Source organism: Echinops telfairi, unplaced genomic scaffold (assembly GCF_000313985.2).
Source record: "Echinops telfairi isolate 266 unplaced genomic scaffold, ASM31398v2 ScPeMD7_443;HRSCAF=831, whole genome shotgun sequence".
Classification (NCBI taxonomy): domain Eukaryota; kingdom Metazoa; phylum Chordata; class Mammalia; order Afrosoricida; family Tenrecidae; genus Echinops; species Echinops telfairi.
In genome coordinates, this window is record NW_022104341.1 from 18,845,625 (window position 1) to 18,862,046 (window position 16,422).

At 37.9% G+C, this 16,422-nt stretch overlaps 1 protein-coding gene across 1 annotated transcript in view; it reads right to left on the reverse strand.

Annotated features, from left to right (window-relative positions):
- SNX7 (sorting nexin 7) overlaps window positions 1-16,163 on the reverse strand; it is a 70,839-nt gene extending 54,676 nt beyond the window's left edge. The window contains exons 1-5 of the mRNA XM_004699567.2: window positions 15,979-16,163; window positions 13,952-14,062; window positions 13,453-13,617; window positions 10,952-11,150; window positions 4,864-5,063 (exon numbers count right to left, since the gene is read on the reverse strand). Coding sequence (XP_004699624.1) covers window positions 4,864-5,063; window positions 10,952-11,150; window positions 13,453-13,617; window positions 13,952-14,062; window positions 15,979-16,149 — 846 coding nt within the window. The 5' untranslated portion in view covers window positions 16,150-16,163. The remainder of the gene's footprint in view (window positions 1-4,863; window positions 5,064-10,951; window positions 11,151-13,452; window positions 13,618-13,951; window positions 14,063-15,978) is intronic.
- Between the last annotated feature and the right edge of the window lie 259 nt (window positions 16,164-16,422).

The following is a 16,422-nucleotide window of genomic DNA, read 5'->3' on the forward strand; positions in this document are numbered from 1 at the left end:
TGGGTATCACTGCAGAGAATGGGAATTACAGAACACGTAACAGAGCTCATGAAGACTGTACATGAAGCAAGGGGCACTCATTCAAACAGAACAAGGGGCTATTGAGTGGTTTCCAAAGAGAAAAGCTGTGTGTCAGACTATGTGAAAGACACAGTATCAGGAATAAAGGAAGACCCAGAAACAGCCTGTGATACATAGAAGATACAACTTTGGTGACAGCAGAAGACTCAAAACACTTACAGATGAAGATCAAAGACAATAGTCTCCAGTATGTATATCACATTATGATAAATAGAAAAATGATTGAAATTGCCACAGATTTCATTTTACGTGGATCCACAGTCAACACCCATGGAAACTGCAGGCAAATAATCAATGTATGGCAGTGGACAAATGTCTCAAGATCTCTTTAAAGCATTGAAAAGCAAAGATGTTACTTTGAGTGCAAAGTTGCTCCTGACCCAAGCCATTGAATTTTCAATCGTCTTATATACATGTGAAAGCTGGACAAGGACTATTGTTATGTGCCACTGAGTCCCTTCCGACCCATAGCGATGGTCTGACCAACAGAACTAAACACTGCCAGTCCTGTGCCATCCCACAGTTGCCCCTATGCGGGAGCCCATTGTTGCAGGACAATGAAGCAGGAAGACCAGGAAAAATGAAAGCATCTGACTGACGGTCTAGGTGAAGAACACTGCAAGTACCGTGGCTATCAGAAGAGCATGCAAGCCTGGCCTGGAGGAAGCGCTGCCAGAATACTCCCTAACAGGGAGGGCGGTGAGACTTCACCTAGCATGCGAGTACAGGTGACCAGAAGCAGCCAGTCTCTGAAGAGGGGCGGTCTGCTTAGTTAAGTAGAGAAGCAACGCAGAAGAGCGAGACTGACCCCGAGGCTGCACCAAGGGCAGACTGTGAAGACAGGACAGGACCAGGCAATGCTTCCTACTGTAGTCCAAAGGCCCCAGTGAGCAGGGACCAATTCAACAGACCTAACAACAAAAACACGTGCTGTCTGTACAGTCTTCAAAGGGGCACTCGAACCATGCACAATTCTTCAAAATAAGCTACAAACAAAACAAGGAATCCAACAAAAGAGAACCAGCAGGAGCAGGAACGCATAAATGAGGTGTAGCTGAGAGGTTTCCATGGGACTCTCACCTGACTCTCACCGCGGCAGCCCTCTTATCAAGCCCAAAGGAATGGTTAATCAAAACAGGCAATTACAGTGGGGAATCAGAAAATTAAAAGTATGTGTTCACAGCTACTTTTGAGCATTTTATTTTTGCTCAAAATGTATAAATATTCATTAATTAGCCAAGGCTTTGATGAGAAATCATGGCCTTTCTTTGAATGACAGGAGTCCCAACTTGCTTCCCTGAATAAACATGATTTTGTTTCAGTGTCTTTAAACTGAATATATTCTTGTGAAGCAATTGAATGCAGAATCCATCTACATCTCTTATTACTATTGCCAATCTTTTATAATATCTTTCTCTTGAAAATCCACTTTTCTAAAAAAAAAATTCTATTTCTTTTTTATAAACATCAGGACCCTTAAAAAATTGTACTCATATTTCATTAGTTTTCACTGTATCAAATAACAAAAACCTACTAAACACAAATGGCTTGAAAAGACTGAGGAAAAATTACAGTTAAATCTGGGTAAGCAAATAACTGTTGAGGAAAATGCAAGGCTGTGAAGAGAAGGGCTGAAAGTAGACATCAGTCAGAGAAGACATCTCCATAGTATTTGAGTATGAATGGAGAGTCATTAAAGATAAAAATAATCCTGAGGTTGTGTGACTGGTGGAGGCGCTCTTAAAACATTCAACAGATATCTAACATGTCTCTGAGTTTTAGAGAAAACAGAAAACTTCAATTCAGTACCATAGGTTCCCTAGAATTTATTTCAATGTTCAAACAGCATTAAGGTTGGAAAACATATTTTTCTGCCCCACATGACTCACAGTAGGTTAGTCCTATGGTGCAGTGAAATTTCATATGTCCCTTCTAACCAGGTCTCTGTAACTCCCACCCAATGATTGGGTGAGATTATGCAAATCAGGTGTGTGAAACTCTCATAGAGGGGATTGATTGGTCCCTTTAGTTGCCATCCTCCTAGCCATAAGAGAGCTATCTCAGAAGCAGGAACAGGGAGACTCCTGGGACCATCAAAGAAGAAGTACTAGGGAAGCACGTTTGATGTCCCTGCCTGAGTAATGGAGGCCGAGATCAGAAGCTGCTGCACTGGAGACCATGGGGCAGAACACAAGTGCCACACTGAGACCAAACAGTGAGGAGGTGCCTTGAGACCATTAGAAAGTGAGGTGGAGGAGCAAGCAGGCTTCTGGCCGAAGGAGGCAGAGGCCAATAGGCTGAGTGGCTGAGGATCAGAGAGAGACTTGCTACTGGTTGGGGAAAGGTATGCCTGTGGACAAAAGACTATGTATCCTTAATGTTTACTGATCCTGACTTGTGGTAACCTATCCGTTTTCAATTTCCCTGGTAAACCCCTAGAATGGTGAGTGTGGTCAGTGACTTGCATGCAGCCACTGTAGAATTCAGCATAGAAGAAGAATGCTCTGGGAAGAATGTCAGGTATCAGAACAGGATTAAAGGACAGAGGATGGAGGCATGTCTGATCTCTGCCTTGTTTGTGGCAATAAACCTTGGGCTGGTGAAGAGCTGAATTTTCCTCCTCCCTTGGGTAACCACAGGGTCAGCTCTGGCCTCCATGCCATTTAAACAAGTCCCATTTATTTCAAGACTATTTTCATAAATATGAAGGACTGTGCTAGAAGTAGCTAGAAAAATGTTTAATAAGAATAGGTCAAAGAAGATAAGTGAAAATTACATAAACTTATTTTCTCAAGACATATATTTTTCATTATTTTAGCCCAAACTAAAAAAAAAAAATTGTAACATAGAATAAGAACACTGCAAAATACTAGTAGTGATCATACCCCCAAAAGAATGCACAGTAAAACCCTCAAAGGAAGGCTTCAAAAATATTTTCGAGGGGGTTGTTGTAATTCTCCCACATGCATAAGGGCACAAGACTTAAAAACAGTCTGCCCATAATTTCCATTTTGACATAACAAAGATAAATTATCTTTTATTTAATGGGGAGTACGGTGTATACTCATGTATAAGCCAACCTGAATATCAGCCGAGGTACCTAATTTTACCACAAAAACTTCATTAAAAAGGTGCTGAAAAACTCGGCTTTTACATGAGTATATACAGTACATTATTTTTAGTGATACAAATCTGATTTCTTTGACAACCGACACAAGAGAGATCAATAATGAAATAAATCACAGGATATAGTTGAGGAATTTTGACAGAAACAGGGAGACCCCACAGCAGTAACTTTAGAAACTCCTAGGAAGGACGATGGATTTGTACCCAGGAGAACTGCAGTAAGGCCAAGTAACAGCAGAAATCTGAAATATCCTGCAAGGACTTACGCTGGCTCTGTCAAAGGACCTAAACATGCGAAAGGCAGATAAGCTCTCTCCACACTGCAGGCTGAGAGAGCTCTTCTTACCAAGGCAAACGCAAAGTATTAAAAAAAAAAAAAAAAGAATCCTAGAAATCAAAAGTACGGGAAAACCAAACTCAGGCGTGGCTGTGAGTGGCTATGATCGTCAGCAGTACAAATGGGCTGGTGCTGAAGGGGGCCGACTATTTCTCCTGCCTTCGCCCTAAAACCCCGACCTGAAGGCATTGGTGTGGCTGTTCAGGGACTTTGGAGAAATGATAATAATAAATGTTTAGCATTAGCTTTGCTGAAAGCATTGCCTAAACCCAAATATTTGGAAACTTTAACTTGAAGTGAGGAGTGGAACTGCAAAACTTTGATTTAGGAATACTTACAAGGCATTTTAAGGACTGTTTTTTGTTTGTTTTGGAAGCATCTGCAACAGAACAAAGAAGTGCCAAGGTCCCCCTCAATACTCTGCACAGGATGGTGCTTAGGGAATTGCTAACCCAACCATCCCTGGGAAAACAGGGCTTCAAACTGGTTGCTCCATGCTCAGCCCTGGCCAATGAAGGGAAACCAGAATAGATTCGAACTTTTAAAATCTGGTTAAACAAGAACAATAGTCAGAATGGGGAAAATCATGGGTCAACGCCCTAATAGCAACTTTAAAACTCTCTTAGAAAACCAGAGGAGTTTATGCATTGCACAGCAAATCATAGCATTTTTCTGTCCGATTTTGAAAAGAGAAAACTGTGGTCCCTCATTCAAAGAAGCCAGGGCCCCGGTGTGAATGTGTGTGGTTCTCTACAGGCCTCCTAAAAGCGCTCATTATGTCTCCTCTGAGTCTCACCTTCCAAAGCTTGGAACCATAATTTTTCCCTAACGTTTCCATAGCTGTTCTGGTTATTGTTCTAGATCACCCAAATTAAAAATTCAGATCTGTTCCAGTTTCACTTCATCAGCCATGACTGAACTAATTCAAAGCCCTTAGACTTGAAAAAGGACAAACAATTCTTTGATGAAAGAAAACCCCAAAGCATGTAAAGTTCTTAAAACAGAATTTTTTAAAAAAAAACTTAAAGTTGTAGAAACTAATCATTTTCCCTAAGTAGATCTTGACTGAGAATGCTTTGAATCTATACATAATCTTCTGAGTATTTTTTTGGTGGCTGTTGAGTATTGCTGTCTTTTATTAATGTAGTTTTACACTTACCTGTCCATTCCATCATTGAACAAATATTTATGGAGCATCTACCTGCAACGCATCCTGGTAGGCCGGTCAGAAAGTCGTACCCCAAACAATTAGAAGCTACTTTAAAAGAGCATATAATCAGGTCAGGGACAGAGGTGAAATAGTAATTAAGTGTTCTTACCATTAACATTTCGCTATAAAGTACATACTCATGCACGACAGGCAGCAGAGTCTCCGAGAGTCCAAACATCCGTTTTTCAGTGGCCTTACAGCACTTGTCGATGCAGCTAGCAATGCCTTTTAGGCTGTCAACCAGATCCTCTTCGGATGCAGACCACAGAATATGAATTGGCCCATATTCTTTCATTTCCTCAAAATAGTCTACAAAAAAATGGCTTCTTAATAACGTCTTCAATTTCCAGAAGTTTTCAAACTCCCAATATACAGCACAAAAAGACCTTTTCTCATTGTGCACACGTTCTCACACACAAGCATGAAAAAAATGAATATCATCTATCATTAACTGACTAGCATCCCAGTTTTTCCAAGTTTGTCCTTGAATCTCAATTGTCCAGGTATAATCCACAAGGGCATCCCTCCCTTTACAGTCTCAAAGGTGTCCTAGTTCAGAAGATAAATTAAACAATCATGTCTGTCTGGATTTCTAAATGAGCACTACGCAGCTTTAGAACTGAAAATCTGAATCATTTTCTATGGGTTTAGGCTCAAAATTACTACAATGAAGACCCTACACCTCTTATTTCTTCTAATGCTTCTGGCTCTGTCCTTTCCTAATGTGTATGGACTCTTTATTATTTTAATGTCTGCACTTTTTATGATCTCATCCACAATTCCTTCATGAGTGGAAAGTATTAAGAACATTCATCCCAAATTCAGTGATTTACTGTTACGCTGATGTGTTTTAGACACAAACATTACCTTGTTTGGGTTCCTTCCGAGTCACACTATGTATGGGAGAAAGAGGAGCCTTACTCCCCACAGGGGCTGTCTACCCTTCCTGTCCTACAGGGTCACTAGGAACTGGAACTGACTTGATGGCAGTGGGTAATAATACTACAGGGACACCAGGAGTCAGAACTGACTGAATGGCAGGGGGGTAACAGGGGTTATTGTTTACTATACCCAAGGGTGGAAATAAAAGCCTTCCCCAAGAAGCAGCAGAACAGACATTAATTCTGATCTCCTGACTGTAGGCTCAGTCATGCTCTGAACCACGAATCCTTAGTGTTGCCTAGGCTTATTTGGTGCTGCTGGTATACTTCTTAAACTGTTGAGAAATTCTTTTATGAATTACATTTTCATTTCTCAAAAAGAGTATATTTCTGCTGATAAATGTCTTTCCTTTCAGCACTATGCTGTGTGGATACCATGAGGTTCTATAACTTCTACCGCTATCCTCTTCTCCAAGGATGAGGAGCCAAGGTCCTGGGGGCAAAAGAAAAAGAAACGCTATGAAGATATGGATGCGATAGTCAAGTGTGGTGAGGAAACTAGATGGTGTCCAGAAAGAACAGCACTTGGGATTTGAAAGGTTTGTTTTCAAACCAACTGCTACCTAAGTGAGGCATCAACTAAGTCCACATGAAAGAAGCACACCAGCCTCTGTAACTCAAGATTTATGAATAACATAATCCAAATCTAAAGGAGGGAATGGTGTCAGAGCTGAAATTGTGAACACTTTGTTTGCAGAAGGCTATGGCTAACAGTGGAAGCCCCAAATCCATTTGCAGAATCCACACATGGATTTAGCCTCTGCTGAATCCCCTCCAATCCTAGTTGAGGAATGTAACTATCCCTGTTATCAGACAGAGGGCACTGTAGAGTCAATTATGGCAGATGTAGTGGGGTCACAATGCAATGTCTTATTTGATCTCCCTTTTGAGCCATTTTCAAGTTATTTCAGTTTTCTTTAAAATGAAGAGGAAATCTACATGGATTAAGCTGGTTAATCCCCACTGACCATAGACCAGGGATGTGAATAGCTTTGCTAACACAAAGAATTCCTTGGAAAGTGGGTTGTCACAGATACAGTTAGGTTAAAATTCAGTACCCTATCATATGACTTCCCTTATGATCCATTTAAATTCATTTTAGTGTTTAATATTTTCTAATTTCTGATTAAGATTTTTATTGGTTTTACTCTGTTATTCTTGTTAGTTTTTGTTTGTTTTTAATGTTTTTCTGTATCTGAAATCCAGAATAAGTGTATAGAGACAGGAATTGGATTAGTGGTTTCCTGGGGATATGTGAGGGGAGGCTGGGGTAAATGGGGAGCTAACAATGAGTACAAGAATGAAAAAATGTTCTAAAACTGATTGTGGTGATGATTGTACAACTCTTCTTGGTGTGACTGAATATTGAATTGTGTGATGTGTGAATTACACGTTAATAAACTGCTGGGGGAAAAAGAGAGGCTTAGACATTCAGTGATCCCTGGTCTGCCAAACTGGCAAGCAATAGACCACCAGGCAACAGCCTCTATCTATCATAAGGCATGCACAACGAGGCTCAAGAACTCCTGTGTGAATCAGCACAGAGACTGTGATAGCCTGCTGAAAATGCTTCTGTAATTCTTACTCACAGATCTAATACTTCAAACACATCGCTTAGTTAAAGGTCCAATTTTTAAAGAATAGCTTTAGACTAGATCTCTCTCCTCAGCTCTACAAACATAGGCATACACCTGGCTACTAGTGACTGAAAAGTTGGCTGTTACAATACACCTGGAGAGAACGCTGAAGACAGGAGTGGCAATTTTCTTCTGAAAGGTCAGCCTTGAAAACTCAATGGAGCAGTTCTACTCTACATACACAGAGAGCTACCATGAGTCAGAGCAGCAGCAGTGCTCAACCTGTGGGTCCCAACCCCTTTGGGGAGGGAATGACCCTTTCACAGGGGTCACCCGATTGGTAACAGTAGCAAAATTAGTTACGAAGTAGCAACGAAAATAATTTTATGGTTGGGGGTCACCACAACATGAGGAACTATTAAAGGGCGACGGCATTAGGAAGGTTGAGAACCACTGAATCAGAGTCAACTTGATGGCAATTAGGAAAAACAGTTGCACAAGTCCTCATAGACAACATGCTTTAAAACATAGCTTCTTACTCCACCTTCCCTGATTACATAGCCTACTTAATCACGATTCATCCATCGAAGCAAAAAGTCTGGGGTTAATCTTAAGACTCCCACTTGCACAGAACTAATTAATTATCAATTCTAATATGTCTAGATCTCCCTGTCTAGTTCCACCTTCATCAGCACCTCTAACCTACAGTGCGAGGAGAATTCTAACTATTCTCTGCTTTCATTCTTTTGTGGTATACAAATATCAAAGAGTCTTAGTTGGAGTTATAAAGTCATTTGTAATCATTTTGCCCACCCCCACCCAGCTTTTCAAGTTCAACTTCTGAGATTCTCTGCCATGTATATTTTGACTCAAGTCAAAATATTTGCTCACTCATAATTTTATATCTCTATTAAAGCATTAACTCACTGTATTATAATGCTTATATAACTCACATGCTACTTAAAACAGGGACTGAGTGTTCTTATTTTTATCTCAAAGTCTGATACATAATGTGCTTAATAAATATTTTCATATCAATGCAAGAATTATTAAGTGATTAATGAAAGCTATTCAATGCTTGGTAAGGCATTTATTCAAATGTCTGGAGTTCATTTTAAAATCTGAATATTTTTCCTTTTTTTTTTTTTTACTTTCACAGTATCAACACTCAATGACAAATAGCTTTGTACATTTATGGAACTTATTAACAGTGAATATTTTTATCTAATATTCATATAAATATAATTATTTTATCTAATATTCATGATTACAATAACACATTTAATCACCTTACTGCATATTAAAGTTGGCTGAAATCTGCCATACTGGTATAAATCAAGTGTCTGTACATTCAAATAAGGGAACACTATGAAGGAATGACAATGACATTTACAGTTCTTCATAACTCCCACTCCCTTGAGCACAGGTCTGGCCATTATTCTAAGTAACGGCCACATTTTGCTTATATTTCCAGAATGGTAAATTTCCACTTTATTTCATTCCTCAATTTATGTTCGTCAATGTGTGCCATTATACCAACTGCCATCAAATTGATTCTGACTCACAGTGACCCATTAAAGGGTTTCCAAGGTTGTAAGTATTCATCAGAGCAGACAGCCTCATCTTTCTCCTGAGGAGCAGCTGGTGGGCTTGAACAGTCAACTTTTCATTTATCAGTCTCATGTTTACCTGTAGAATATTTATTCTTCCAAACAGAGCTTCTATAAAATTCTAAACTGTGATTACATAGAAATAAGTAACATCACCATGCAAATAACTAATGACCTGCACTCTAATTTATCTGTCAATGCATCTGCTTTCCCAGCTAGATGGTAAACTCAAGGACAGACACAATAATGTTCTTCCTTTACTTTCTAGCACAAACTAACATACTATAATCAATTGAATTTTTCTCAGTAACTGGGAGACACAAAATAAAACAAAATCAAACAAACATTAAGATGAAAACTCAAAAGTATATCAAAAGAAACCCTACTAGTTCCAATCAACAATTTGGGGGGGGAACATGAATATAAATAAACCACCCTACCAAGCTATGGCAAGACCATATTTCAAAAGGAAGCAATGGTCTCAGAATTTTAAATAAACTTTGGCAAGTGAGCTTTAGATTATGAAGACCAAGAAGCCTCTTAACTATACTGTCAAGTCCTGCATAAATTTCTGTGACTGGTTCATATCTTGGGATCCATGTTTTTGTTGGATGATTTCCAGGCCTTTCTTCCGAATTTATCCAATGTCTTGAAGCCCTGCTGAAAGCTACTCAATATTAGTGACCGAAATTTGTCCAACAAACTATTCAGAAAATGAAAAAAGATATCACAGACTCAACAATTACAGTGGAGGACTTTAATACATTGCTTTCATAGAAAGACAGATCATTGGGAAGGAAGCTCAGCAACGAGACTATAGAGCTAAACATTGCAATTAGGCAACTAGATTTGATAAACATATTTAGATCTTTCCATCCAAATGCAAAATAAATACACATTCTTCTCAAGCGTGCACGGCAAAAAAACTGAAATATCATAGCGACATATAAACCTTCACTTTCAAATGCATAGTGAGGTGTATCAGGCTGAGACTTACACCTGGAACTCCGACACAAGGTGAGCAATCTATCAATGAACCACCACTGTCACATAAATATGTTCACATTCATTTAAAAAGAAACAAACAAAAATTATTTTTCACTCTCCCCTAATAGAATGTCAAATTTTTTAAAGCCTAGTACAAAATCCAGTCATCCTTCTGAGCACTTCATATCTAGAAGAGCCTATCAAAGATGTTGAAACTCTTCCCTGGCACAAGTCAATAGAATAGTTCCCAAGTGTTAGAGCCAGATTTCCATTAAGTATACGCTCTTATCACCATTCCAAATCTTATGTTCATTTATTTTTCCAAATTGAAGAAATGTCAGTTGATTGCCTATTATGTTTTAGACACTATCTTGATACTCAATACTAGACATTACTAATTCTAGATACTAAAAATAAAACTCCCCCATTTATCGTCATGGATTTTATTATCTAGTGCAAATATAGGCATTAAACAAGCTATTCATGTAAAGACTTTGGTTTGTCTTTAATAACTCTTTATCTTTAATGCAAATTTATATTAAGGAATATATTTGCTAACTACTTATCTTTGATGCAGCTAAATGTAATATAACATCTTCAAATTAAGAGAAAAAAAAGCATGCAGTAAAGTCTAACTTTAACATGAACAAAAAGGAAAGAAAACAGAAATTAAGCAGTGATTAAAAAGACTTGTTTTCCAAATATAAATCTATTTATCATTATTGGGGAAATCCAGTTCTAAGCCATACCCCCCAAATTGCTTCAGAAAATATGGAAACAATTTTCTTGAAACATTACCTTTTAATTAAGATATAGTCTATATTAAACAGGTCTGATCAACTTCATATAATTTATCTAAACCCTTAAGTTTTCTATTTTTACCTACAAACAGAAACTAGACTGGGTAGTGGCTAAGGAAAGCAATGCAATCTCACCCTGCCTACCTCCATGATGGTTTACGAATCAGAAAAAGGTCACAGCATGCTCGGCGTAATCCACTCTCTGCAGGTGATACTACTCTAATCTAATGTTGTCATACTAGGCCAGAAAACAAGGGAAAGCACCGATCAGAGCCTACATACCTCTTTCTTCCTTGTAAATTCTCTGTGATATTTTATCTATCAAATTTATTTTCTGGCTAAATGTTTCAATGAAGTTATTCATATCCATGAACTCCTCGGGGCGGTTCTTGACTCCTCTCAGGGAGGATGCAACAGCTCGGGCAGTCTGTCCCATCCGGCTGAGCAATCCAGGCCCCTGTTTCTTGTGAGACGAGAGTTCCTAGGAAGAAAGGGGAAAAAACAGAAAGAGAGATATACATAGTGTAGTGAAGTAAGCAACAATAGTCAAAAAGACTCAAAAACATAAGGAAACTAATTAGAAAAATAAAATGAAGATAATTAAAATATTCACATAGGTCTTTTAAATAGCATGGTAGAGAAATGTTTCAGTGCTAGTTTGAAGCAAATGAATGTAACTTGGCCATAATTCTTCTTCATGTCCATTTTCTTGGTAATATTCCCTTTTTAAGTACTTGTGGAAAACATGTATGCGGTCTCCCGTCGAAGCATACATCTTTAAAAGAATGTTTAGCAGTGAGAATAGTGCTCAAGGAGATACTAGAGAAGATAAGAGGATGATGGAATACGCAATCTGTATTTTATAACAGCAATTTAATGGGAAAGAGGTTAAAGGAAGATTTCTCAGGGTCTAAGTTATATCATTAAACAAAAATTAGAAAACCCCATTTATTTTTCAGTCATAATAAAATCCACTGCCATCCAGTCTATTCCTAATCAGAGTGACTCCGTAGGACAGAGTAGAACTATGCCTTAAAAAGATGCCTGAAACTGTAACAACTGATGGGAGCAGGCAACTTCATCTTTTTCCTATGAAGGGGTTGGCCGGATTGAACCGCTGACTAGTAATTAGCAGCCCAGGGCTTTTCCTTTGTACCACCTGGGCGCCCCTCAGTCATAACAGTAGCTAATGTTTGTTGACAGAGTATTCAAGACACTATATTCACAATTTATAGACACAATTTAGAGTACTCTATGAAATAGGTCCTATTATCACAACTATTACTGAAGTAAATCAAGGCAGAGAAAGGTCAGGTAACTTGTTCATGGTCCAAGCGCTAATAAAGAGTGGAGCAAAAATCAGAGCTTCCCCAGACTGACCCCATAGATTTGGTTGTTTAGCATCCGTCTACTTTGCTTCTGTACAGTCATTTGATGAGTTTACTAAGAGATACTACATGATACAACATAAGTCCTCAACCAAATGAACAGGAGAGTAAATTATGATAGCCTTTCCACTGGCTGTTTGACAGAGTTTCTTAGAAGATACGTAACTAACTGGTTCCTAGGAACCTAGAGGGACAGTCGCAAACATGCTAAATTACAGACATATGCTAAGTATACACTACACAGAAGTCTGTCTTCAGAAGTCTGAGCATGTTTAAAGACAAAAAGAAAAGAGAGAACAAGGGGTCCTGATGATAGCTGTAGCCCTTGTAGAAGATTCTTGAACACAGGTTTTGGGACAAAGAGAAGTAAAGGAATAACACACAAGAACAAAAATCTACAAATAACAATGCTGCTTACCTAATTCACTGATAATTATATTATGTTTTATTTGTCTACCCCAATTATTAAATGAAATATTATCTACCTTTATCCAGGTTTTCTTTCCTGGTTTTACAGAAAACAATATATAAACATATTTATTTCTAAGTCATTATGACTTGTGTGTGACTATCAACAGCTTCCCCCGCCCTTGACCAGACAATGTAGACATCTAGGAATGCTGAGGCATTATTTGACAGAGTAAGCACTATCCGTGACAGCCCAAATCACAAGTGACAAACTGTTGTTGCAACTGCTGATAGCAGAGAACGTTTCTCATAGCTTCTAAGGTTCTGGCGCTGGGCCACAAATTCATTTCACGTTAGCTGCAAGAAGCTTCCCAACAGTAGGTGAGATGACCCACTGTGGAGCTTCTGCTACTTTGGCCACAACTGAAGCACAGACACCTCAACATTGGCCAGTAATTGTTTCAAGGAAACCAAATGTCTATCTATTCTCTTTCGTATTGAAGTATGTGCACACGAAAACACAACAAGGAAGAGGAAGGCACACAGTTTAGTCAATGGAAATGAGATCAAATACATCAAGCAACCAAAGTACAGGTAAATTGTTGTAGTATGCATCAATCTATCTAATAAAATGTATATATACATTTGGAAAATGCTTACCCAATTTCACACCAAAATGCCTCTGTAAAAGAATAAATTTGTATATGAACTGCATTGGCTATATATGCACTCTGGCTAGACAAGAAAATTTCTATCAAGAAAAATTAGTATTTGTATGAAGGGAAGAAAAAAGATTTCTGTAATGGTTTTAATGTAGAATTGACACAAAGCTTTAACTGAAGGCTCGCTCTTCTGTATATTTTTAAAGCCAGCTTAAAGACACTGATGCCTGATTTATAAAGGTAATAAAGGAGGGGGTCTATGCTCAGACAATCAACTCTACACAGATGGACAAGGATGATATGAATGTAAGTCAGATTTTGTTACCCAGGCTTGTGCAGTAAGAAAAACTTTAAAGTCTTCATTAAATGTTAAAGTTGGATGATCAGCAATCCGATTTAAAAATTTATGCAATGCCTTCCTCCGGGTCTCAATGAAGTCATCATTGAAGCGTTCCACCATCCCTTTTACTATAAACTTTTCTGGCAATGGCTGAAATAAAAACAGGTGTCTGAGAATTATATTGCACAAGCTTATTAGCAACTCTACAGTTCACTTCCTTTCTTTGAAGAATAGCATGCATTTAATCAATCCCTGCAAAATGCTATTTTTTGCACTCACATAAAAAGAACCAATAGCTAAGAAATTATAACACACTACAATAACTTTTAAAAAGATAAAAATAGCTTGAATATCTTGGGGAAAAATTCTTTTCAATAAATGAGCACAATTGGATCTAAAGGTCTCAGGTTAGATTTTAGGCGTTTGAAAGACTGGGGTGACAATATGGCAGGCAGTAAGACTATGAAACGCTTGGAAAGCTTACAGGAATAATCAGAGTGGGGTGCGCTTCTTCAAGTTTTCCCTTCAGCCACAGGAAATCTTGGTAGCGTCGTCTAACTTCAAATTCACTAGCATCAAATTCACCACGAGATGTCTGAAGAAAGAAAGTGGGGGGAAATAACAACACATGCAACATAAGATGGAAGACATTTGCCTGATGCTATTTTAGACACTGGAAAAGAAATGGATCTCTTTAGGAAAAATGTTAAACCTTAATTTTTCAGCATTTGCCAGCCTGCAAACTTTCTAAATCTTTTTAAATTTTGCAGCCATTTACTCATGTAGCACATGAAACAAAGCGAACTTTTTGATATTTCCTGAAAGAAAGCAAACATAATGCTGAAATTTTAAATCCACATTGAAAAAGAAATCTGTCTTCTAACAACCAGCTGGCTTCCACAAGATTTTAACTACTATTATCTTTGGCATGACTTTCTCGCTAACAAGTGTGATCTGAATTTAGGTTTCAAACATATAGCTTTTTTCAAGATGACTAGAATTCAGAATTTGAGGAAAGTCCTATTTTTATAGGCTGGAAAATAACCTGGATGGATGTAAATGAGAAAAACGCCTTTCTGGGATTTGCTCAAATGACTTACTTTGCTAAACATGTGATTTTAGTGTATGAAAATTCTAACATTTTGCAGAGTGATTTTATCACTGTTTGAAAAATGTTATTAATGGATATTTGATGTGAAAAGGAAAACTTCCTGCCATTTCGCAAGAATTTTATTTAGAGCTGTATGCCTAAACTCTTAAAAATTAAGCAAGGCATTAAAAATATATGTTCCCAACATACAAAAAAACCTATGCCAAATTTTATGGCAAGAATAAAACATGGAACTAATCTCAATATCATTTCTGCTGCCTGAATTCCACGCCAAATACAAAAACCTGGATCTTTCAAAGCATCTCTCTCACAAGAAAACTCTTGAACAGACCACCACCACCCACTGGGATCTAGCTGGTTGATTTGGAGGGATGTAGATTGCCTTGTATTTCCTCTGACTCTTAAGTTTGGTTGAAATTTGTTCAGCATCATAGCAACATGCAAGCCTCTACTGACAGATTGATGGACACCACATGTGCATGAGGTGCACTGGTGGGACTTGAACCTAGGACACCATCATGAAAGACAGGAAATCTACCACCACTGCCCCTGTTTGAAATCAATTATTAAATCACCAATATGTATACAGTATTAAGTACTTAGTTCTATCATCATCTCAGTTTATAAATTTAAAAAAATGAGGCTTGAAGGTATTAAATTTATGCTTTTAATTTCTTTGCCATATTGACTCCAATGTTTTGCATTCTATAAGAGTGAAGTTAGTGAGAGAATACAGAGAAAAGTGAAAAAGTTTGTGAGAGGAGCAGTGAAAAAATGAAGGAAGTTTTCACTAACAACTAATAGTTTGTGTTTGGGCTTGAAAAAAATAGTCTTTCAGTGTGAGAGGGGGAAGGACACATAAAAAATCAACAAACTCACAAAAACAAGAAATACCAGTGAATACGCAACACGAGATGTCATGCTAGGAGAGTGGAGCTCAAAGGTCCACGTGGGGAGTCAGAATAGGAGTTGAGGATGGTAGGTTGCCATCAGAACAGGAAGCTGTTATAAATGTCATACAAACAAATGTGAGCTTTGTTCGATAGGGAATGGAGTCGAAGGAGATTTTTTTAAGTATTTGAGTGAAGAGATCAGATTCCTTTTTTTTTTTAAAGAAATACAGAAAGAATATTAGCAGCAGTGTGGACACTGCATTCAAAGTCATGAGTATTCTGCTACACAAGAGGTTCATTTTTACACTTATGAGCCACAGGCTTTCAAAACCAAAATTTTATAATAAAGGGCAGATAAATCTTACTGGTTGAAGGTATAAGTCAAAATGGTTGAAGGTATAAGTCAAAGCAGTTAAAATTCTGTAATACAGAAAGTTATAATGGATACACATTGCATTAGTTCAAAGAGAGTGACCGTATTCAATAAGAATTCCATCAAATATTTACCTTAGTCACAATCCTGTAAGTTATGAACGTTTCGATTGTGGTCACATGGCTTTCAGGCTCATCAACTGTAATGAGGAGATCCTTTAAATCCGGCTCGTCTTCAAATCTGATTTGGTTTATCATTGATAAAGGGGATGTGGGCATCAAAGGGCTGAAGGAATTCATGTCCATCAATGAAGCATCCTACTTAATAAAACATTTAAAATTTAACATCAATAAGAAATACGGTTAGGATCCTGTTTTAAAAATACCAATGATATAAATTAATTATGTTATGAATAAAAATATACATATACATCTGGTTAAACAAAACAAAACTCACTGCAATCGAAATTATTTCAACTCATAGCAATACATTAGGACAGGGTAGAGCTGCCCCTGTAATTTTCCAAAGCTGTAACTCTTTACAGGAGGGAAAACCTCATCTTTTTCCCCGAGGAGCAG